Here is a 24,274-nt window from a genome sequence, read left to right on the forward strand (position 1 = left end):
ACTTTTCCCTTTGGATCGGAGTCTTAGACTGCATGACAGAAGAGGAGTTAAAAACCTAACTGTTCTTACAATCAGAGTAATTCATTATTATGAATCATTATACTGTTTATTTCTACAACAGAACACAGGAAGGGCTAAGCATTTACCCTGGTTATTCAAAGCATTGACTAAGTGGAATAGGGACTTCAGATTATAGCATTTCTTTCCTGAGAAACTGTTAACATTTGAGGCCCCACACCCCCAACAGGCTGTCCCATTTTCGGCTCAGTCTACTCAGACACAGAGGGAAAGCTTCTGTGACCTGTTTAAGTGTGATCACTTGTGTGATAATGAATTCTCAGAACTTAAAAACTACTGCCTGCTCTTTATTTCCTTTCCAGAAATGTCTCAAGCTTGATACAGCCTTTCTTTTTTTTTGATATAGCCTTTCATCTAAACTTGTTTATTAACATAAAAATAAACCCATCCTGTTTGATTTGGTAGGAAATAAATAGCACTGCATAATCCAAGGTTGTTTATTTTAACTCTGCTCTGGGAGGTAAGGCCAGGAAGGATTTATTTTGTGGTTTTTTTTGTTGTTGTTGTTTATTAAACATATTGTCTTTATTGATTGTCATAATCTGGTTCAAAATTTTTTGACTTCAAAAGTCAATTAAGTGTAATCAAAATACAGGGAATTAAAGGGATGATGTTAATGGGAATGCTTGCAGGTTTGGGTGTGTAATAACTGTCCCAGGATTTAAAATGCTTCCCACAGTTCAATACTCCTTTGTACTCTTCGTTTATGAATTGGGTATATAGGAAGAGCAGTAACTTGGCCCTTCTGTGTCAGAATGAAATGATGCTAAGGGACCTTTCAATGCAAATAGGGAGAGGAGCAAGCTCTGTATCTAGTGTCTAGTCATTGATTTTATGTCCTAAGCAATAACTCATGAAAGGCCTGGGACTTGGATGAGGGCTGTGAAACGTCAGACCATCATTCTCAGTGAGAAGACATCAACAGATCCAGGCTTTTGTCCATACTTCTGTTGTGTATCCCACATACACATAGAAAAGCAAGGGTCAGCCTGAGCTGGTCCTCATATATAGACTATAGAAATGCCTGCTAGAGCACAACTAGAAAACAGAAACAAAGGATGCGTTTCCAACAAATCTTGTGTTACCAAATTTTGTTTTGGACAAATAAGGAATTTTATCAGTGGTATTTTAATGTAAATTTTATTGTAGTATACACATCAGTAGAATTTTTATTTTTAAGATAAATTGTACAACTCAATGAATATAAATTCCAGCTATGTTAGATGAATACATTCTAGCGACCAGTGCTGTACAACGTAGTGCCTGTAGTTAACAAGATGGTATTGGGCACTTCAAAATTTGTTTAGAAGTAGATCTCATGTTAAGTGTTCTTATTTCAAAAAAAAAGTCAAAGGGAAATGAAGATACCCTGGGAATTGTTGGATATGTCTGTTTCCTCGATTGGTGATGGATGGTATCACAAGTGTTTACATATGTCCAAGCTTATCAAGTTATACACGTTAAGTATGTGCTGTTCCTTGTATATCAATTGTACCTCAAAAAAAAACCTGTTAAAATAAGAGCGGTATAAATCACATAGAAGTATAAAATATTTACTGAAAAACAAGTGAGGATTAACTATATGGTTCAGTAACTTTTCTCGAGGGAATAGAGTGATGAAATCTGAAAAATCTGAAGTGAAACATTGCCTGCACTCCAGAAGCCCCTTGTGTCCCCTTCCGTTCACTGTCCTACTTCCAAGGGTAACCAGTACCTTGACTTGTAGCATCATAGATAAGTTTTGTACTTTTTAAACTTTATATAAAGGGAATCATACTATATGCATTTTTGTGTGTGTGCTTCTTTTGTTCAGCCTTAAGTTTGTGATGTTCATCCACGCATTTTCATCCAGCAATAGGTCCTTCTTTTTCATTGTGTAGCCCTGACTATCTATCCATCATGCAAATTATCCACTTTACAATAACTAGGGATTTGGGAGTCTCCTGATTCTGGGTTATTATATATATTATTTCTTTTGGTGAATATATACGGGCATTTCCATTGATGGCATACCTAGAAATGCAACAATAGTGTGTTTTATTGTAGTCATATTAATAGTGGGCTTTAGCAGTTGCATTACTGTGTACTGACAGCGCAAGCATTAAATGCAATAGTAGATCTTGTCATTCTAGTAGTTGACTGCACCAGCTACCATAATGTCTTTTAATAGTAGTAGGAAATATTAATTTATACTAGTATTTGTGATGTTCTATGTACTAACACAGGTTTGTTGTTATTATAACATATGTTTTTATGCAATTATATATTAGGAACAAAAGTATATATTTGTAGTTCTAATTGTGTTTATTAGAGTTACCCATTCTTAATTACCTTGAGTATAATTCTACATTTTATAACACACATTGATGTTTTTCTTATGAGGACATGTAAAAATCCAGATTTTAGAAAATATTGTTGATTTTTTCACTATTTAAAGGAAAGTACCAGTAATATATAGTGCTTTATTTTGTAAAATTAACCATAGTTTGTTCTACTGTGTCTGTAAGCCCATTTTCATTACGAAACATTTCATGAACTGATACTCTGATAGCCTGAGAGCTGCCTGGATCACTGAATAAAGAAGACTTATTTAAGAACAGCTCCAAAGGCTGCTTTCCAGTCAGTTTCCCTGTTATTTCGCTTTAGCAATTCCCCTCTATTCCAGCCTCAATTTGAGATTATATTCAAAGCATCATGTGCAACTTCCATTTTTAAAACTTTCAGGAAAGCCAACTATAAAACTCATAACACATCAGTGCTCAAAGTGAACTTAGAAAACGATAATATCTAGGCCTCTAAATCCCCTTACTTAATATATTTGACAACAAAGCAGCAGCAAGGAGCCGGGACTAGAATCCAGGTACTCTGTTCCCCATTCAAAGCTTTTCCATAGACAACTTCGTTCATTTGTTTCAGTGAATTTCTCCCTTTTTAAAGTTGTTTCTCACTACTATGTATGCTGACTTTCATCTGTTCTTGTGGAGATAGTGAATGTTCGATAAAGCACATATCTCAAAATGTAGAAACATAATCTTTAACCAAAATGTCGTTCCTACTGCTTCCTGAAAGACATGATATTCACCAAGAAAGGAGCTCAGAGGAAAGGAAGGAGAGGTGGGTAAATAAGATGATTTCCTAAAAGATGTTTTCTTAGTCTCAATATTTGCATTTGTAATGGAAAGTTTACGGCACCCAAACCCCTGCTTCTGTAAATAGATTTCTCCAGTTTTGTTTCCATATTCTTTCTTTCCTAGCTTCTGAAGAATTATTGCTAAGCTGACTTGGGGCACTGTGGTCAGCATGATGGCAGCCCAATTTAAAATATGGGGCCCTCTGACCACCTCTATGGATTTGTCAGTCAGATCTTCACTCTCCATTTTCTTGAACATAAAAGTGATTTAAATACTAGTGACTCTCATTAGAAAATTATACAAACTTGTGGGAGATATTTGAAGAAAAGCCCCTTTGAAAATGTAGTGATTTAACTTGTGAGTTTCTTTTTGGTTTTTAGATACTCTGAAGAAGGGTTTTTTGAGGAAGCAGGACAGCTGAACTACAATGGTAAGTAGAAGCTCTATTCTTTATTCTCCTGTTCATCCACCTTAGACAGTGACATCACTCTGTGTGTGTGTACCTGCACATGCATATGAGTGCATAAGATGCTACCTTCTCACTGCCTGCAGAACACCTATAATGGTCATAAGGCAATTCAGGAGGCCCAGAAGATAGTGTTGGCTGAGACCCAAACAGGCTGACTAGTCCTCAAAGGTTATCTTCTGTTAGTGGTTGCTCAGCTAATAATCAGAGAAGGCAATGGTACCCCACTCCAGTACTCTTGCCTGGAAAATCCCATGGGTGGAGGAGCCTGGTGGGCTGCAGTCCATGGGGTCACAAAGAATTGGACGCAACTGACCAACTTCACTTTCACTTTTTAGTTTCATGCATTGGAGGAGGAAATGGCAACCCACTCCAGTGTTCTTGCCTGGAGAATCCCAGGGACTGGGGAGCCTGGTGGGCTGCCATCTCTGGGGTCTCACAGAGTCGGATACCGCTGAAGCGACTTAGCAGCAGCAGCAGCAGCAGCTAATAATCACTGCTATGGAAAAAGAGCTTTATAAAATGTGTGTCTGTGTATATATGTTTATGTGTCTGAGTGCATACCCATATGTGCTAATTCTTTGATAAAGGACTGTGTACATGACTATGTGATTTGGGGACAGATTAATTATAGGTAATTTTACAAAACAAAAAAATTTTTACATGATTATTTTAAATCAGAATTATGAATGTGATTTTAGTATATGTATGGCTGGGGTTGTTTTGCAAATGTGTGGATGTGTGATGTAATTGTGTGGTTATAGATGTGTATATAAGTGTGTGAGCATGTGTGTGAGTCCAAGCCTGATTTTCTGCAGCCCTTGCCTCATTATTTGATAGGGTGCCCCAGCCATGGAACCAGCTTTGAAGATGACTTGAGCCTTGGAGCAGAGGGTAAGTGGCACAGCACTCCGAGGTTGGGATTGAAGAAGCAGCTATCCACTGGATGAATGAAGATAGACTGGAAGGGGAGAACTGTAGAAAGGAGCAGCCCATCCCTGGTATATTCCCTGCAGGGAAAAAGCAATCCCATATGATCTAATGGAAACCTCAGAAAGCATCACATGCCCAGAAATGTCTGCTCACCAGTCTATCAAGACATTTACTGGTTCATCATTGGAGCTTTCCTTTGGCCCCTAGGAAGATAATACATAAAATCACCATAAAGCTGGCTGCCCAGACATCTTTGAAATGGTTTTCTATATAGAAGCCTCAAGCAGCCTGAGTACTGTGTGTAAGAGAGAGATTACATTGGAGGAAGACAAAGGCTGAAATGAAGGATGGAAGTACAGCAACCCACTTGTGTCTTCTGGGACCTAAGAGACCCATGTGGTGAGACAGGAGCACTAGCCTGCGGGCCTGAATGACTGTCCTCCTCAGGTCAGAGAAACTCTTGTCTGGACACCAGGCACAGTTCAGAAGTTCAGAGGCTTGGGGCCAGTTTTTCTCTGCCATGTTTGTCCCCTTTCCAGGTCTATGTTTGATAATCTTCATATACTTTCCTGAAGAATAGGGTTCATAGGGTTTACGGGCCTACAGTAGTAGCAGAGAGGAACAGAAGGGGCCGAGGTTTCAGTTCAGAGGGGCAGCTCAGATGATTTTCATTTCCCCTTCTAACTTTGTCTTTCTCTTACTTGTCCAGCCACACTGTTGGCCTCCAGCAGCAAACTCTACTCCAGGTAAGTGTTAGTTTCAGCCAGGCTGAGTGATACCTCCTTCAGGAGCTACTGAACTGGGGTGGGCGTCAGAGTCCAAGAGATTAAAAACAAAGAGCTGCAGTTTGGCAATAGAGAGTGAAATTTCCAACCAGAAATGAGACCATAGATTCAGTTTTTACAGTAGATGGTTCAAACATACCCAGCAGGGAGTGACTGTGCCCTGCAGGGCATGTCTAGAAGCCAGAGTACAGACTGACTGCTCACAAAATTAGTTACGTCTTCAGCATTGATCCCTGCAGGAGCTTCCTGGAGACATCCCGGCCCGGACAGCTACTAGATCTTGGCTGCAGTTTGGCTTCCAGCAGCATGACTGGTGGGACCAACAAGACTAGTTCAAGGTAGGTACCAAGTTTGGCAGGGGTATAAGGTCAGGGAAGATGAGAGGCAGAAGAGACTGGAACTTAGAACCATTGCCAGTTTTTTCCTGGGATATATTATTACTAGTGCTTTTATGCAGTCACATACTTGACAAGGGTCACAGTGTGCTTCAAGAATAGCAGGAAAAAAAAAAAAAGAATAGCAGGGATGCACAGATATCTACTACTCAGAGCTGGTTGCTGTGTGTAAAATGCAGGTGTCTCCTGCCCTGAACTTTGTACCCCAGGAAGTGTAATATTGGTCCCATCACATTTCCCGGACTTATAATAAGTTCTCAGTAAACAATCAGTTGGATATCAGTTTCAGCAAACTCCCAGAGATAGTGAAGGACAGGGAAACCTGGCATGCTGCAGTCCATGGGTCGCAAAGAGTTGGACATGGCTTAGTGACTAAACAACAACAAAACAATCAATAAGTGTATCCATTAATTGATTGATCAGTTGAGGTGATAAAATATTGATTCATTCTAGCAATTTTGTATCTCCAAATGCAGGCCAGGCAATGACTGTATGGAATTTGAAAATTAAACAGATAAAAATTTTGCCTGCATGAGCTCAACAATTCTATAGGGTGAAAAAAAATACACACCAATAACTCTAAAACAAGGAGGAAAAGGATGAGAACTAGTGTGCTATTATAAAAATTGTTCAGAATTTGGAGTCAAAGTTTGAATCTCAAACCTGGTTCTCAGACTTATTAGCTTATTTACTATTTTTAGTGATTTATACTCACTGAGCCTTATACCCCAATTCAGTTAACATAGAATCTCTGGGGGTAAGACTCAAATGTCTGCATTTAAAAGAAAACTTTTTTTGAAGTACATTTGATTTACAATGCTTCAAATGTATAGCAAAGTGATTCATATATATATATTCTTATTCAGATTCTTTTGTATTATAGGTTATTACAAGATACTGAGTATAGTTTCCTGTGTTCCTATAGTAGGTCCTTATTGTTTACCCATTGTATATATAGTAGCATATATGTGTTAATCCCAAACTCCTAACTTATCTCTCATCCCTTGGTAACCATCCTTTGGTAACCATAGCTTGTTTTCTATGTCTGTGAGTCTATTCCTATTTTGTAAATAAGTTTGTTTGTATCATTTTTTTGGATTCCACATGTAAGTAATATCATATGATATTTATCTTCCTCTGACTTACTTCACTTAGTATAATAATTTCTAGATCTGTGTTGCTGCAAATGGTATTATTTCAATCTTTTTTATGGCCGATATATACCACAACTTTTTTTCCTTGATTTTCTTGTTTTTAATTTATTCATTCTTAATTAGAGAATAATTGCTTTACAATATTGTGTTGGTTCCTGCCACACATCAGCATGAATCGGCCGTTGGTATACATCCCCCCCGCCTTGAACCTCCCTCCCACCTCTCACCCCACTAAGTTGTCACAGGGAGCCAGGTTTGAACTTTTGATTTAGAGCAAATTCTCATTGGCTATTTTATGTATGGTAATGTACGTATTTCCATGCTATTCCCTCAATTCGTCCCACCCTCTCCTTGCCCTGTGTCCACAGGTTTGTTCTCTATGTCTACATCTCCATTGCTGCTCTGCCAATAGGTTCCATATATGTGTGTGTGTGTGTGTGTGTTAATATTTTTTTTTCTCTTTCTGACTTACTTCATTCTGTATAACAGGCTTCAGGTTCATCCACTTCATTAGAATTGACTCAAATGCATTCCTTTTTATGGTTGAGTAATATTCCACTATATATATACCACAAGTAGCCTATAGTTGTTAGGGTTAGAGTTAGGGTTAGGGTATCTCTATATATACCACAACTTCTTTACCCATTCTTCTGTTGATGGACATCTAGGTTGCTTCCATGTCCTAGCTATTGTAAAAAGTGCTGCAGTGAGCCTTTTGGTACATGTGTCTTTTTCAATTATGGTTTCCTCAGGATACATGCCTGCATGGCTCAGAGGGTAAAGCATCTGCCTGCAATGCAGGAGACCTGGGTTCGATCCCTGTGTCAGGAAGATCCCCTGGAGAAGGAAATGGCAACCCACTCTAGTACTCTGGCCTGGAAAATCCCATGGACAAAGAAGCCTGGTAGACTACAGTCCATGGGATCACAAAGAGTCAGACACGACTGAGCGACTTCACTTTCGCTTTCACTTTTCAGGATAAATGCCTAGTAGCAGATTGTTGGGTCATATGATAATTTTATTTCTAGCTTTTTAAGGAATCTCCATACTGTTCTCCATAATGGTTGTGTTCATTTATATTCCCACCAACAGTGCAAGAAAGTTCCCTTTTCTCCATACCCTCTCCAGCATGTATTGTTTGTAGACTTTTTCATGATGGCCACTCTGACCAGTGTGAGGTGTAGTTTTGATTTTTAGTTTTCTAATCGTTAGCAACGATGGCATCTTTTCATGCCGATTGGCCATCTATATGTCTTCTTTGGGAAAATATCTATTCAGGTCTTCTGCCCATTTTCTAATTAGGTTCTTCAATTTTTTGATATGAGTTGTATGAGCTATGTATTCATTTTATATTAACTCATTATCAGTCATATCATTTGAAAATATTTTCTCCCATTCAGTAGGTTTTCTTTTCATTTTGTAAATTATTTCCTTTGCTGTGCAAAATGTTTTAAGTTTAATCAGGTCCCATTTGTTCATTTTTGCTTTTGTTTCCTTTGCCTTATGAGACAGATCAAAAAAAACTTTGTTGTGATTTATGTTCAAGAGTGTTCTGCCTGTGTTTTCTTCTAGGAGTTTTATGGTTTCTGTTCTTATGGAACTGTCTTTATCCATTTTGAGTTTATTTTTTATATGGGATAGGAAAATGTTCTAATTTCATTATTTTACATGCAGCTGTCCAGTTTTCCCAGCAGCATTTATTGAAGAAACTGTCTTTTATTCCATTGTATATTCTTTCCCCCTTTATCACAGATTATTAGACTATACATGCATGGGTGTATTTCTGGGCTCTGTTCTGTTCCATTGATCTGTATGTCTGTTTTTGTGCCAGTAGCATACTGCTTTGATGACTGTAGCTTTATAAAAGAGCTGTATCTGAAATGAGCACAAGTCACATCTTCCCCCAGAGTGTGCTGGAAACTATCACCTTAGTGGAAAGTACAGCTAGAGATGGGGGGGGTGAGGGCGTTGGCTAGAGCCAAAGTTAGGTGTGAGCCAGGGCTTCTGTGTTCAGTGACTGACAGTTCCCTATCCAGGGCAAGATGGTGTCCTAAGTTTTTGGAGCAGGATTCCTGAGGGTCAGGTCTGAGCTGATTCCCTTCCCTTTTAGTGTGTGCTCTCCCCTATCCCAGGTTTGGTACCTTAGCCCTGGAGGAGAACAGTGCTAGAGCAAGAAGGGCCAGAGCAGGTATCCAATGCAGGCTAGGGCACAGTCTGGAGAAGTTCTGGCAAATTCAGTTAGAGTTTCAGCCCGTTCTTGATCTGCCTTCTCTGGGAGCAACAGTAATGACTGCTATCACCCCTTTCAGATGTAGTGCCAGGTCCAAGGCTGCTCCATCCCCGACAGCTACACACTGTCTTCACAAATGGCAGCCTCCACCCTAGTGGAGCACTACACTAGCGAGTGAGAAGAGCTGGAGGGATGCTCAGTGTAGGTTTCAGGAAGCTGGCCAGAGTCCCAGACACATTGAATCTGCTTCCTCATCCCTGTTTCAGGAGTAAGCAAGTGTGGGCATAATCTTTGCGAGCACGGTTCTTATTGCCCTCCTGTTAGTCCTACTGGTTTTCAAGCTAGCGAATGGGACTCCTGCCCAGCATCAGACTCGAGGGCTATGGTGCCCAATTTGTAGTTTGAATCATCCATTCCCCAGGGAGGATCTCTGAGCCTCTGGGACCTCCCTCCTCCTCTTTGTCCCCTCCTAGGGATGCAGATCCCGACCTGATCGTTTCTCTTCTCTTCCTACCCACTTCCGGGTAGATCATTCTTTATAGCCTTAGTTGTCGAAGAGTGTTTCTGCCAGTCTCCATCCAGTTTGTTTTCAGCAAGAACTGCTCCTTGTGTGGATGTATGTTTTGGTGTGTTCACTGAGGGCAGTGAGCTCAGCATCTTCCTTCTCTGCCACCTTGATCTCCTTCCTCCTCAGGGATATAGTCTTATGATGACAATTCAGATAAGGAAACTCGGGATCATGGAGATGAAATTAGCAGTTAGGAGAAACGCACAAGAATAGAGCCAGGGGTTCCAATTATCCAGCTTTTACTTAAACAAGATGATCTCAGTTTTGAACACCGGCATCCTCTCTGAAGAGATTAACAGTGATTAGTCAAAGCCTCAAATAATTCACAGCTCCCCTACTCTCACTGATGTTTGGAATGTACTGTTAGTGAGCTCTTGTGTCACCAGCCTGGTGCTACAATGATTTGCACATAGATGGATGTTGGAGACAGAAAGTGTTTGATCTACAGATGCAGGGATTCAGTCCTGAAATTGTGCTACAAACAGGCCTACCTAACACAGCTGTATTGATAAAATTTTATCCTCAGGGTGAGAATAAAATGAGTTCTATGTTGCTTACACACTCATTGCCTGGTTGTTCCACCAACCACTGGTGCAAGCTCGTAAGCAAGTGACAAAGTGCTTGGCAAAAGCCAGCTATATCATATAGCAAATGGGAACTGACTGGTTAATAACACAACCCCAGATCATTTTGCAATTATACTGATTTTGCTTTTTTGGATCCTTCTCATAGCAAATTTTCATTCATCTGTAATCATTTTAATCAGTTGTTTGAAGTACTCTAATAGAATCATGTTCAGTTTTTAAACCAAGGCCAGATTGTAATTCCCAGGTTTCAGACAGAGAATTTAGATTCAGAGAAGTGAAAGCTTTTCTGGGTTGCAGTGATAGAGAAATGGCCAGAAAGGTATCTCAGTGTCCTGACACTTTTATTAGATAGTCTGGATTACCCTGTTTCTCAAAGCTTCCTGTGTTTACCCAAACCCCCACTTTTCAGCATCTCAGAGATTCTGGACAAGGTGCAAGAAGATGCGGAAGATGTCCTTTTCAGCCTGGGCTTTGGTCAGGAAGACCACAAAGACACTTCTCGAATCCCTGCTCGATTTTTCACCACCCCCTCTCAAGCCAAAGGCATTGATTTCCAGCTCTTCCTGAAGTCCCAGGTGCGGAGGATTGAGATGGAAGACCCTTGCCTCATGCTGGCCAGTGAGTGTTAGCACAGACCCGTGCTCTACTTCTCTCTCAACCTCCAGACAGTCATAACAGAGATCAATGGCTCTTGGTTCTACTTTCTCTTGGTTAGCTTCTCTTGACCCTTGTCTTTGGTGTCTGTTTCTTCCTATGTTGTCTTCAGTGAATGGAGAACTTTGAGTTCTGCTTCTCTCTCTTGAAGAGTTTTCAAGAGACCTGGTATCACAGTGACTGTCTTTTAGATCTTCTCCCTTTTTGCTGAATCAAATTGGACTGGTGTCTTTAAATCTTACCACCATTTTCTATTTCTCAGTTGGAATTAGTGAATGTTCCCCATTTATAGCCATTACATTAATACAATTTCCATTTAGGACAGAAGTTCTGTTAATTATATTAAATTGTGCAGGAGTTTATAAAGCATTCATATTCATTGGCTTTTCTTCCACAGAAGGAAGGGCTCAGGAATATTTAAGTAAGCACACCAATGATCCTTATGTGTAATCTTACCACATCTAGGGAAACAATGATTTAAATTGTCACAATTCCATACTGAAGAAAGATATGAGAGGGCCTCTCTACTTTGATGAGGGATGAAAGACTCTATTTTATTCCATATGTTAGAATATATTTCAAATAATATTCTTTTACAGCCCACCCCCCCCATCATAATGGTGTTCTTGATAGTGTTGTTTCAGATCCTTTGTATCAGATTCAACTTTAAAATTTGGTAAAACTATACTCTTGAGCTCCACTTGCTGAAATAAGGATTTTCAGTGGAAGTATTTCACAAGCACTTTATATGATTCTTATGCACCCTAAAGGTTGAGGATGTTTTTGTTGAATGTATTTTATGTGCCAGGTACAGATGTTAAATTCTGGAAGCAGCAGCTAGGCAAGAGGAACATGATCTTGCCTTTAGGACACTTACAGTTTAATGGGTAAATGGTTTATCACATGCTTTTCAAATATGGATGTGCATATGAATTATGAAAGGATATTGTTAAGATGCATGGGATACAGTCTGAGATTCTGTATTTACATAAGTTCCCAAGTAATGCCAGTGCTACTGAACTACTGACCACACGTTGAGAAGCAAAGTCTATTAGAAATAATATAGTCCATCTAGATTTCTCTACCCTTGTCCATTGCCTAGTAATTGCTATCTCTCAAATTTGCTTCTATCAAAGATTTCCATAACCCTAAATTTTTCTTACTAAGAACACAATGTTAGTTTTGCCTTTTTTAGTCATGTTTGTCATCTAAAGCAGGGGTCCCCAACCTCTGGGATCTAATGCCTGATGATCTAAGGTGGAGTTAACATAATAATAATAAAAACAAGTGCACAATAAACGTTATGCATTTGAATCATCCTGAAGCCATCCCTCTACCCCAAGTCCATGGAAAAAAATTGTCTTCCATGGAACTGGTCTCTGGTCCCAAAAAGGTTGGGATCTGCTGAAGCAAACATAGTGATAGAGGCCGTTGTATACTGACAGCAGAAAGATATGCTAAATCAAGATATGGAAAAGTTCCTCATCCTGTATAGAATTAATTTCTAGACTACTGGGGATAAAGAGTCAAAAAGTCAAGAAGGGGAATTCTAGGTCTAAGAAATCTAAATGGGAGAGATGTTGGTAGAGAAATCGGCATCTTCTTTCTGAACTTTGAGTTTTAGGAAAGCTATTGAAGGGAAAAATTCAAGAAGTAACTTTCTGATGCCTCCTAGACTCACCATCTTCATCCCTTGCACTCAGGCAGGTTTAAGCAAGTGCAAACACTGGCCGTCACTGCAGATGCCTTCTTCTGTCTCTACTCCTACGTGTCTAAGACACCTGTCCAAAAGTTCACACCGTCCCACATGTTCTGGAATTGCAACCCAACTGATGTGCCATCCATCAAGATTCTGTCCCCAGAGCCTGAACCTCACTCACCCAGGGAGCGCCTCCGGAAAGCCATCTCCAAAATGTGCCTGTACACATGCCCACGAGATAGGCTATCGCCACCCGACCATACTCCCAAAAGAAACAGTTTAGACCAGGTGGTGTGGGAAGTGATGGACAGAGTGAGAGGAGAGAAGTTGGTCCTCCAGCAAGACTCTGGGTTTGGACCAGGCCCACAGGGAGATCCCTTGCACCCTATCAAGGGCACAAAACTGCCTACTTCTTCCTGTCCATGTGTTCTCTGCCTTAAAGAAGAAACACAGCAGGGGATGTCCACATGGCAAGAACCTTCAGAAACTCTGGATTCTGACCTCAAGATACCATGTTGCTCACATTCTCTGCCCAGAGCAGATCTACAGTGGAGCACAGACCCTGCACAGGTAAAGAGAGAGCTGTGGGGGCTACAGGCCACCAGTAAGGAAGCACATTCAGTCAAGGATGATGCCTTCTGGATAAGAAAGAGCAGAGCAAGAAGGAGTCTGTTTCAGAAGAATCCCATGGGCAAGAAGGTTAAATCACTGGATTTGTCCATCATCCAACAGAAATGGAAACAGAGTCAAGAGAGAACAGAAATGCACCGATCTCTAACTGAGCAGTGGCAGGACACTTTGGGCTTGGAGGTGAGTGGGTTAAAAGTGAAGGGGAGGTTGGCATTCCTGCCCTTGAATTCTGGATTCCTGCCCTTGGGTTAAAATATATCTTCCTTGTCAGATATACCAAGTCTTGAATTACATTCAGAAACCTTTGAAAGTGGCTTTCCTGGTGGCTCAGATGGTAAAGAGTATGCCTGCAATGCTGGAGTCCCAGGTTTGATCCATAGGTCAGGAAGATCCCCTAGAGAAGGGAATGGCTACCCACTCCAGTACTCTTGCATGGAGAATTCCATGGACAGAGGAGCCTGGTGGGCTATAGTCCATGGAGTTGCAAAGAGTCGGATACAACTGATCAACATTAATATAGAAGGAAGAGGAAAGAGAAATAGACCCATTTTCTTAAGAGTGCCTAGTTTTTGTCACCATTTTTCTAATTCCTCTTCCAGGCTGATCTTCACTAAAGTTTCCCATCAAACACACCTACCCCTATCATCTGTGGGATACACACAAGAGTAAAGATAGAGATCAGTTACACACTAGACTAAACACGATTATATAAAATCTCTTCTACCTTGGCAAGTATAAAACCACGAAGACCTAGAAGTTCAGATTCAAATCTAGAATTCTCACTCTTACAACTTCAGTGCTAGAACATGGCAGTGTGGGCAGAGCCATCCCAGCCCTGGCCTATCTCCTTCTCTTCCCATACCCATGTCTGTCCTGCACCATAAGGGATTTTGCACACCATGTGTGAACACCCCAGCTAGCATATTCAAATGCCACAAAACCCCTGCCTGTGTGCATGCACGCTAAGTCACTTCAGTCATGTCCGACTCTTTGCGACCCTATGGACTGTAGCCTACCAGGCTCCTCTGTCCATGAGATTCTCTAGGCGAGAATACTGGAGTGGGTTGCCATGCCCTCCTCCAGGGGATCTTCCTGACCTGGGGCTTGAACCTGCATCTCTCACATCTCCTGCATTGGCAGCTGGGTTCTTTACCACTAGCGCCACCTGGGAAGCCCCCACAACCCCCCTATCAATACATATAACCATCTACCAGTCATCATTCAGGCCTAGGAGTGCACACCTTAGGAAAAGGCCAGCCTTGAGATAACAGACACCAGACAAAACCAATGCATTTCCCTGAAATAGGCTTGGGGCCATTTGAGTTGCATCTGGGGAGGGGATTGTGGGCATCCAGGGCATGGTCTAGAAGGGGTAGTGCAATATTAAAGTGGACACTGAACTCTCTAAAACTCGGGATTCCTCTTGCCTGGGTCTGTAGTCAGCGCTATGATCAAGGGCCAGCATCTCAAGGAAAACCTCTCAAACCCTTGCCACAAAGAGAAGCTGTGGTGGCTTGCAGTCCTGTTTGCATGCATGTCACCTCTCACTGAATGTAGAGCTGGCCCTGCCTTCCTCACTGCCAGGCTCCTACCACAAGAGGAGAGGCCAGCCTTCTCAAGAACACAGCCTCTTTCCCCTGTAGTCGCCTGCTGTCCTGCACTTTTCCCCACCCCTCGTGCTGACTGAGTTCTGCAGGGATCTTGGTTACAGGTGCAAAGCAACAGTGAGGAGGAGGAGAGCCACTGGCCCAGCAGACCTGAACATCATCACCTCTACCAGACTTTTGCTGGTGAAGACTCCAGAAGTAAGTGAAGTGGATCTCTGGTCTCTCTTTGTCTCTCTCTCTGTCTCTCTCTGTCTCTCTTGGTTCTCAAACTGGGCCGCACATTACAAGCACATGTTGAAATTTTTGCAAATACTCACAATGAAGTGTCCCACATCCTGCCTCCTAATTTAATTGATATGGAGCCCAGAGACTGATTTTTTTTTTTAAACTCTTAGGTAGGGTGATTCTATTATGGCTGGATAAATACTTCTCGAAATCAGTGATTCTCAGACTTTAGCATCAACATCCCCTGGAAGGCTTGAGGCACTACAGATGCCTGGGTCCTCACTGCCAGAGTTTCTGATTGAATAGGCCCTGGACAGGGCCTGGGAAATCTGCATCTCTAACATGTTCTCAAGTGATGTTGATGTGGTTGGTTTGGTGATCACAGTCTGAAAACTGTTGTCCAGGGAGAAAATTCTGTATTACCTTAATATTCAAAATATAGTATGCAGAATAGCAGTATTAGCATCACTTGGGATATTGTTAGAAATGTGGGATCCCAGCCCTCCCCCATCCTAGATCTGATGAATCAAATTTTACTAAGACCCTTAGATGATTTGCTTGCACATTGAAGTTTAAGAAGCATTGTAGTTTTGCAACAGGTGAAAACCAACCATGGAGATTTATACCCTCACACCTGCTTTTAGCTGCTTTCTAATCAGCCTGAATCATAGGACTGAGGCAAATTCCTTAATGTGTCTTACAGCTGTGTTCATTTAAGCTATGAGGTCCATCCTGCAGCTCGGGTTAGATATACATAAGCTTTCCTTCCCTCCTCAAAGAAGGACCATGAATATTACATAGGTAGTTACTGCAGCTAAAATGTCTTTCCTCTGGATGTGAATTTCAAGCATTAATTCTTTCAGAGGTATTTTTTATTCTTTTTAATTTTAGCTAAAGATTTGCATTTAAACTAAGCAGAAATTAGTCTCCTGGTGCTACAACTGCCTGTCCCCTAGGACCACAGAGAATATGGCAAGAGAGTAAGAATTGAAATCTTTCTTGAATTAAGTAAATGAATCATCTTGCTTAGGGTTCCCTCCATTTTGGATGTCTTATTCCTATTTACTGCACTTCCTAGTCCACTATTAACCAAATTGTTGATTATTAACCAGTTGTTTACCAAAATTTTGATAAACACTGAAATTTCTTTGTTACTGGTCCTGAATCACAAAGGTCTATATGAGTCTAAGTAAGTAAGTAAAGTCACTCAGTCGTGTCCGACTCTTTGTGACCCTGTGGACTGCAGCCCACCAGGCTCCTCAGTCCATGGGATTCTCCAGGCAAGAATACTGGAGTGGGTTGTAACTCCTTTAATTCTAACTATCTGTGGTTTTAGGGCCCTAGTCACTTTATTTTCTCTTGTGCCCATTACCTTCATCTCCAGGTACATAACTAGCAGCTGTCAGTCACTCACGGAAGAGGTAAATATCAGAAGCAGCAATCTACTATGTGTAGTTGAAAAAATTTAGGATATGAAGTCAAATAACCTACCTCCTACTAGCTCAGTAATCTTGCAGAAATCAACTTTTGTTTGTTCCTATGAAACCTTATAAGGAGTATGTGAAAGAAATGTGATTTATTGGAGTAACTGTTATGATGTTGCTGCTGTAGATGATGATGAGATTTTAGAAAAAGTAATTATGGGCATAAAATATTTAGATGAGTGATTCTCAATCTTGCAAGCTTTTTTAAAAAAATATATTTTATTTCCTGGATTCCACCTAATAGAATTAAATATAAATCTCTTAGATTTGAACTTGGGCATTATTATTGTTTATTCTTCTTTAAAAGTTTTCCTAGTGATGTCAAGCATCTATTGTTGTATAATAAACCACCCAAAATGTAGTGACTTAAAGAAAAACTTACTTATAAATTTCTATTTTGTGGGTTTGCTAGGGGGATTCTTCTGCTTGTCTCATCTGGTTTCGCTTATGCAACTGCTTTTGGCTAGTTGACTGGGCTGGCCCTGGTCAAAAGTTGGCTCGCCCTCATGGTGCTGACCTTGGACTGAATCTTGGTGCTCACTGTCAGCCAGGTACTCTCTCCATGGGGGCTGAGTCATTCTTCAGTAGTCTTAACTGAAGAATGTTCAGCAAAAACTGAAATTGCAATGCCTCTTTTTAAGGATATGTTGTAAGTTGTACAATGCCCCTTCAACCACATGTTATTGCTCAAATTAAATTGCAAAGCCAAGCTAGATTCAAAAGGAAGGAAAACATACTTTACCTTTTTAATAGGAGTAGCAAAGTCACACTGTGAAAAGGCATGTGGAATGGGAGGGTTGTTGTGGCCATGTTTATAAACAGTCTATCACAGACAGTGATTCTGACACCCAGTAAGGGTTAGGAACAACTAATTTAATTAAAGGGCTTCATCTTCACATATTAAAGATGCCCCCAAGGTCAAGCTCTCATTCTAAAGCTCACTGAGACTCAGCCACAGCATACAAAATTTGAAAAGAAAATTAACTGCCAAACTTACCAAATTTAAATAGAAAATGTGGAGTATATGCACCACAGATAAGCTTCACTGCCAAAAATTTTACTCTAAAATACAAAGCTCTGATCAAGTGTTACTTGTCCAGCAGATGTCAGCCTCACACAAGATAATGCCAAGATGTCCAGCAAAGCAGGCTGTGCAGAATCTATATGACTATACTTTTCTACACAATTCATGAAACACCCAGCACATCAGTTCCTCTCTCAAACATGCCCCATCTTTGGCTAGAAGTCAGGTATACAGAAAGATTGGAATTGCTTTGCCAGAGAGGAAGTTTTCAGGAGGTACACATTTCAAATAAGTAATAGATTCTATTTTCTGCTAGGGTGATAGGATTTCTTTATAGGAGGAGGTATTGTGGTTAGAGATACTGTATTTCACCTATTCTAAGATGTACATTTTGCTGTATTTGAATATGTCTGAAATAGAACGGGTCTAACAGTTGGCATTGTCAGCCAATGTAATTGTAAGATATACGGTTTTGTCCTACACACACACACACACATACATATACTTGCCTCCTTGAAAATAGTTATAAGCCTTACAAATAATAGCTTATCAGACTCAATGAAACACAGTAACTTTAGACAGGAAATCAACACTGAATATTCATTGGAAGGACTGATGCTGAAGCTGAAACTCCAATACTTTGGCCACCTGATGCAAAGAGCCAATTCATTAGAAAACACCCTGATGCTGGGAAAGATTGAAGGCAGGAGGAGAAGGGGACAACAGAGGATGAGATGGTTGGATGGCATCACTGACTCACTGGACTTGAGTTTGAGCAAGCTCTAGGAGATGGTGAAGGACAGGGAAGCCTGGCGTGCTGCAGTCCATAGGGCCACAAAATGTTGGACATAACTGAGCGACTGAACAACAAAAAAAATAATGTTTCAAGAAGAGGGGTGTAGTGTTCAGTAACATATACCATAAAATATCCAGTAGGAAAGAGTGCAATTATACCACTAGATTTTCCACTAGAAAATGATTAGGAAACTTGATGAGAGTATTTTTATTTGTGTGACAGGGCTTTATAATATTAATGTGAAAAATGAATAAGAAACTATGCAAGCAAAGTAGATAAAAGGGTCAAGAGTCTCTAAGGAGTGTTTTGTGTTTTTTCCCCTAGGATGATGAAGTTTTAAGCATGTATATTTGCTGGAGGAAAGGAATCAATAGAGTGCAGGGGACCATGGTTCAGGAGGGTAGGGAAATGATGATGTGAGGTCAGTGGAGAGTGGGAATGAGTTGAGATCCAAAGCACTTTTGGAGGGTTTAGCCAGGGACTAAGGTACAGATCTTTGAGATGAGAGGAAATGAAAAAGGACAGGCGTGACTAGTTACATTGGTCACCTGGAGAGGAGGTCAAGAAATGTATGCTTAACTCTTTTCTCCCTTTTTCCTGTCAGGTCATCATTAAAAGTGTGAGGCAGGAAATCTGAGGAAGATCGTAAAGGTTTGAGATCACCACTATGGAGAAAGGACAAGAAGAATAGAAACATATATTAGTAGTTGAACTGGCAAATAATGTTAGGGCTCAGCTCAAGTTGCAGAACATGGATTGGCAATGGTTTTGTCATTTTCTCCAGCAGTGCTCAGTAATCTATACAAAAGAATAAGAATAAAAGTATAGGTAAACATTTTATAACTCTAAACATTGAGTTGAATAGAAAGTCTAAGTCACATGACTCTTTGATGTCACTGCTGCTGCTGCAAATAACTTGAAAGATCACTTGTAGTAGCAAGAAACATTTCCCCAGGTAGGGTATAGAAGTTGCTACCAACCCAGTACCTACAGTTGTCTCAAAGATGCACGATGCGACAAACAGCCCAATCAAAAATGAGCAGAAGACCTAAATAGACATTTCTCCAAAGACACGAAAAGCTGCTCAACATTGCTAATTATTAGGAAAATGCAAATCAAAACCACAGTGAGATATCACCTCACATGGGTCAGAATGGCCACCATCAAAAAGTACAAATAAATGCTGGAGAGGGTGTGGATAAGAGGGAACCCTCCTATACTGTTGGTGGGAATGCAAATTGGTGCAGCTGCTATGGAAAACAGTAAAGAGGTTCCTTTAAAAACTAAAAATAGTATTACCATATGATCAAGCAATCCTACCTCTGGGCATATACCCAGAGAAACCTCTAATTCAAGACAACACATGCACCCCAGTGGCACTAGCCAAAACTTGAATACCTGCTAAGTCGCTTCAGTTGTGTCTGACTCTCTGCAATGCTATGCACCGTAGCCAGGCTCCTCTGTCTGTGGGACTCTCCAGGCAAGAATACTGGAGTGTGTTGCCATTTCCTTCTCCAGGGGATCTTCCTGACCCGGGATTGAACCTGCATCTTTTATGTCTCCTGTAGTGGCAGGCAGGTTCTTTACCACTAGTGCCACATGGGAAGCCAAAACATGAAAGCAGCCTAAATATCCATGGACAGACGAATAAATAAAAAAGATATGGTATATATATACAGTGAAATATCACTCAGCCATTAAAAAGAATGAAATAATGACATTTGCAGCAACATGGATGGATCTAGAAATTATTATACTAATTGAAATAAGTCAGAAAGAGAAAGACAAATATCATATGATATCACTTATATGTGGAATCTTAAAAGTGATACAAAAAAACTTACTTACAAAACAGAAACAAACTCACAGATACAGAAAGCAATGTTATGGTTACCAAAGGGAGTAATGAAGGAGCAGGAGAGGTAATTTAGGAGTCTAGGATTAACAGATACACACTATGTGTGTATGCTCAGTTGCTCAGTTGTATTTGACTTTGCAGCCTCATGGACTGTAGCCTGCCAAGTTCCTCTGTCTATGGAAATTTCCAGGCAAGAATATTGGAATGGGTTGTCATTTCCTACTCCAAGGGATCTTCCCGATCCAGGAACTGAACCAGTTCTTGCGTCTCCTGCATTGGCAGGCAAATTCTTTACCACTAGCACCACCTGGGAAGCCCAATACACACTCTACTGTAAATAAAACAGATAAACAACAAGGTCTTGTTGTACAGCACAGAGAAATATATTCAATATCTTGTAATAACCTATAATGTAAAATAATAAAAAGAATTCATCTGTGTGGGTTTCCCTGGTGATTCAGTGGTAAAGAATCCTCCTGCAATGCAGGAGACCTGGGTTCAATCCCTGGGTTGGGAAGATTCCCTGGCGGAGGGCATGGCAACCTACTCCAGTATTCTTGCCTGGAGAATCCCCATGAATAGATAGAGGAGCCTGGCGGGCTACAATCCATGGGGTTGCAAAGAGTCGTACACGACCAAGCGACTAAGCACACTTATATAATTGCATTACTCTGGTGTACACCTGAGGCTAACACAACATTTGTAAATTAGCTATACTTCAGTCTTTTTAAAAAAGCATGATGTGTTTCTTTTAAATTTCCATTGCAGGCTTTCACCACCACCACAACCACAGCACATTCTCTGACAGCAGTGACTTCACAGAAGAGCCTAATTCCCACCTCTCCTCACAGGAGGCTCTACAGCCTCCAACATCCAGCTCCTGCTCCCTGGCCCTGCAAACTCCTGACCTCAATAAGAGAAAAGCAAGATGGTACACCAGACAGAAGACCAGAGTGAGAGACTTGGAATCTCCATCCTGATGCTGTCATGAACAGCATGCACAGAGATAGACCTTAAACAGTCGCTTCATTTCTTTGCACTTTGGTTTTTCTATGTGGGTATTAGAATACATGATCCATATGATATGGACAGTGGTAACCTGGACAAATAATTTTCTCTCAAGCTTTGACACTGCCTAGGGCAGTTAGTAGATTTAAGGATAATCATATTTGAAAAACAAGGGTGCTACTGGAATACTCTCAAAAGGCTCAAGCTAAATGAGGAAAGACAATTCCCACTTTCAGGTTCTGAAACCTTGGTGCAATCTACAGTGGGATTCCCTCGGAGCCTCTACTCATCCCTCTGTGCTCCCAATTAAATTCCAGGAAGTCTTCCACCTTACCAATGTCCTGTTTTTCTTCTTTTTTATTTTTAGTTTTTTTAATTGGAGGATAATTGCTTCACAGTGTTGTGGTGTTCTCTGCCGTACATCAGTGAAAATTAGTCATAATTATATATATATATATATATATATATATATATATATCCCCTCCCTCTTTTTCCTCCTCCACTCCATTCCACTCCTCTAGGTCATCACAGAGCACCAGGCTGGGCTCCCTATATTATACAGCAGCTTCCTGCTAGTTACCTATTTTACACATGATAGTGTGTATACGTATATACATATATATGCATATGTATGTATATATACTACTTTTTCAATTTGTCCTGCTCTGCCCTTCCCCCGCTGTGTCCACCAGCCCATTTTCTACTCTGCATCTCCATTTGTCCTCTGTAAATAGGTTCATCAGTACTATTTTTCTAGATTCCATAAAGTCAAAGTGAAGTCGCTCAGTCATGTCCAACTCTTTGTGACCCCATGGCTGTAGCCTACCAGGCTTCTGTCCATGGGATTTTCCAGGCAATAGTCCTGGAGTGGATTGCCACTTTCTTCTCCAGGGGATCTTTCCAACCCAGGGACTGAACCCGGGTCTCCTGCATTGTAGACAGATGCTTTACGATCTGAGACACCAGGGAAGTCATATACATGTTAATATACTATATTTGTTTTTCTCTTTCTGATTTAGCTCACTTTTTATAAGAGGCTCTAGGTTCATCCACCTCACTACAACTGACTCAAATTTGTTCCTTTTATGGCTGAGTAATACTCCATTGCAGAGAAGGCAATGGCAACCCACTCCAGTACTCTTGCCTGGAAAATCCCATGGGCGGAGGAGCCTGGTAAGCTGCAGTCCATGGGGTTGCTAAGAGTCGGGCATGACTGAGCGACTTCACTTTCACTTTTCACTTTCATGCATTTGAGAAGGAAATGGCAACCCACTCCAGTGTTCTTGCCTGAAGAATCCCAGGGACAGGGGAGCCTAGTGAGCTTCCATCTACGGGGTCGCAAAGAGTTGGACACGACTGAAGTGACTTAGCAGCAGCAGCAATACTCCATTATATTACGTACCATCTATATCTTCTTTATCCATTCACCTGTCAATGGGACATCTACGTTGCTTTCATGTCCTGGCTATTGTAAATAGTGCAGCAGTGAACATTGGGGTACATGTATCTTTTTAAATTGTGGTTTTCTCAGGTATATGCACAGTAGTGGGATTCCTGGGTCATATGGTTGTTTTATTCCTATTTTGTTTTTCTTCTTGAGGCCCTATCTGAGGAGATCTGCTTGGAGCCTCCCCCCACTCAAAAAAAAAAAAAAAAACAACCAGCTTCCACCTGTATCCCAAATTTTGGATCTTCATAGGAAACGAGATGAGTGTGATTCAGAATCCCTCCTCTTGGCCATTGCAAAACATGTGCAGTATTTTTTCTGGCAGAAAACAATACAAATAAAAATGTTTATTTTTTTTAATGGGAGTATAATTGCTTTACAAAGTTGTGTTAGTCTCTACTGTACAGTGGATCAGCTACATGTAGACAAATATCCCCTCCCTCTTGAACCTCCCTCCCACCCCGCCCCCACCACCTCATCCCTCTAGGTCACTACAGAGCTCCCCGTGCTATACCGCAGGTTCCCACTATCCCTCTAGGTCACTACAGAGCTCCCCGTGCTATACCGCAGGTTCCCACTATCCCTCTAGGTCACTACGGAGCTCCCCGTGCTATACCGCAGGTTCCCACTATCCCTCTAGGTCACTACGGAGCTCCCCGTGCTATACCGCAGGTTCCCACTATCCCTCTAGGTCACTACAGAGCTCCCCGTGCTATACCGCAGGTTCCCACTATCCCTCTAGGTCACTACAGAGCTCCCCGTGCTATACAGAGGTTCCCACTATCCCTCTAGGTCACTACGGAGCTCCCCGTGCTGTACCGCAGGTTCCCACTAACCCTCTAGGTCACTACAGAGCTCCCCGTGCTATACCGCAGGTTCCCACTAGCTATCTGTTTTACACGTGCCAGTGCACATGGCAATCCCGACTTCCCAATTCATGGCACTGCCCCTCCCTGCCTTGTGTCTACATGTCCATTCTCTATGACTGTGACTCTATTCCTACACTATAAATGGGTTCATCTGTACCATTTTTTCTAAATTCCACACACATGCATTAATATAGGATATTTGTTTTTCTCTTTTGTTAAAAGGTATTTATTTGTTGCATTGGTCTTTGTTGCTACACCCAGGCTTTCTCTAGTTGTGGCAAGTGGGGCTACTCTCTAGTTTTGGTGCGTGGGCTTCTCATTGTGGCGGCTTCTCTTGTTGCAGAGCATAGGGTCTAGGATACATGGGCTTCGGTAGTTGTGACTCACAGGCTTACTTGCCTCTCAGCATGTGGGATCTTCCTGGACCAGGGATCTAACCCTGTCTCCAGCATTGGCAGGTGGATTCTTAACCACTGAACTACTGGGGAAGTCCCCTGTTTTTCTCTTTCTGACTTATTTCACATACAGAGTGAAGTAAGTAAAAATAAGTTTTTTTTAAGCTTGGCATTTTAAAAAGAATTAACAGTTGTGGTTTGTATAGGACATAAAGTGTTTTGTCAATAAACAGAGCCTGAACACTGACAGG

General features: G+C 41.1%; 1 protein-coding gene across 2 annotated transcripts in view; it reads left to right on the plus strand.

Moving 5' to 3' along the window:
- Window positions 1–21,645, plus strand: part of TESPA1 (thymocyte expressed, positive selection associated 1) — a 34,090-nt gene extending 12,445 nt beyond the window's left edge. Inside the window, exons 4-11 of one of the 2 annotated variants that reach the window (XM_005680462.3) lie at window positions 3,590–3,639; window positions 4,516–4,569; window positions 5,318–5,354; window positions 5,633–5,731; window positions 10,737–10,945; window positions 12,685–13,490; window positions 15,007–15,115; window positions 21,073–21,645. In XM_005680462.3, coding sequence (XP_005680519.1) covers window positions 3,590–3,639; window positions 4,516–4,569; window positions 5,318–5,354; window positions 5,633–5,731; window positions 10,737–10,945; window positions 12,685–13,490; window positions 15,007–15,115; window positions 21,073–21,284 — 1,576 coding nt within the window. In that variant the 3' untranslated portion in view covers window positions 21,285–21,645. The remainder of the gene's footprint in view (window positions 1–3,589; window positions 3,640–4,515; window positions 4,570–5,317; window positions 5,355–5,632; window positions 5,732–10,736; window positions 10,946–12,684; window positions 13,491–15,006; window positions 15,116–21,072) is intronic. The other variant, XM_005680464.3, reaches the window with a different exon arrangement.

Source organism: Capra hircus, chromosome 5, assembly GCF_001704415.2.
Source record: "Capra hircus breed San Clemente chromosome 5, ASM170441v1, whole genome shotgun sequence".
NCBI classification, from domain to species: domain Eukaryota; kingdom Metazoa; phylum Chordata; class Mammalia; order Artiodactyla; family Bovidae; genus Capra; species Capra hircus.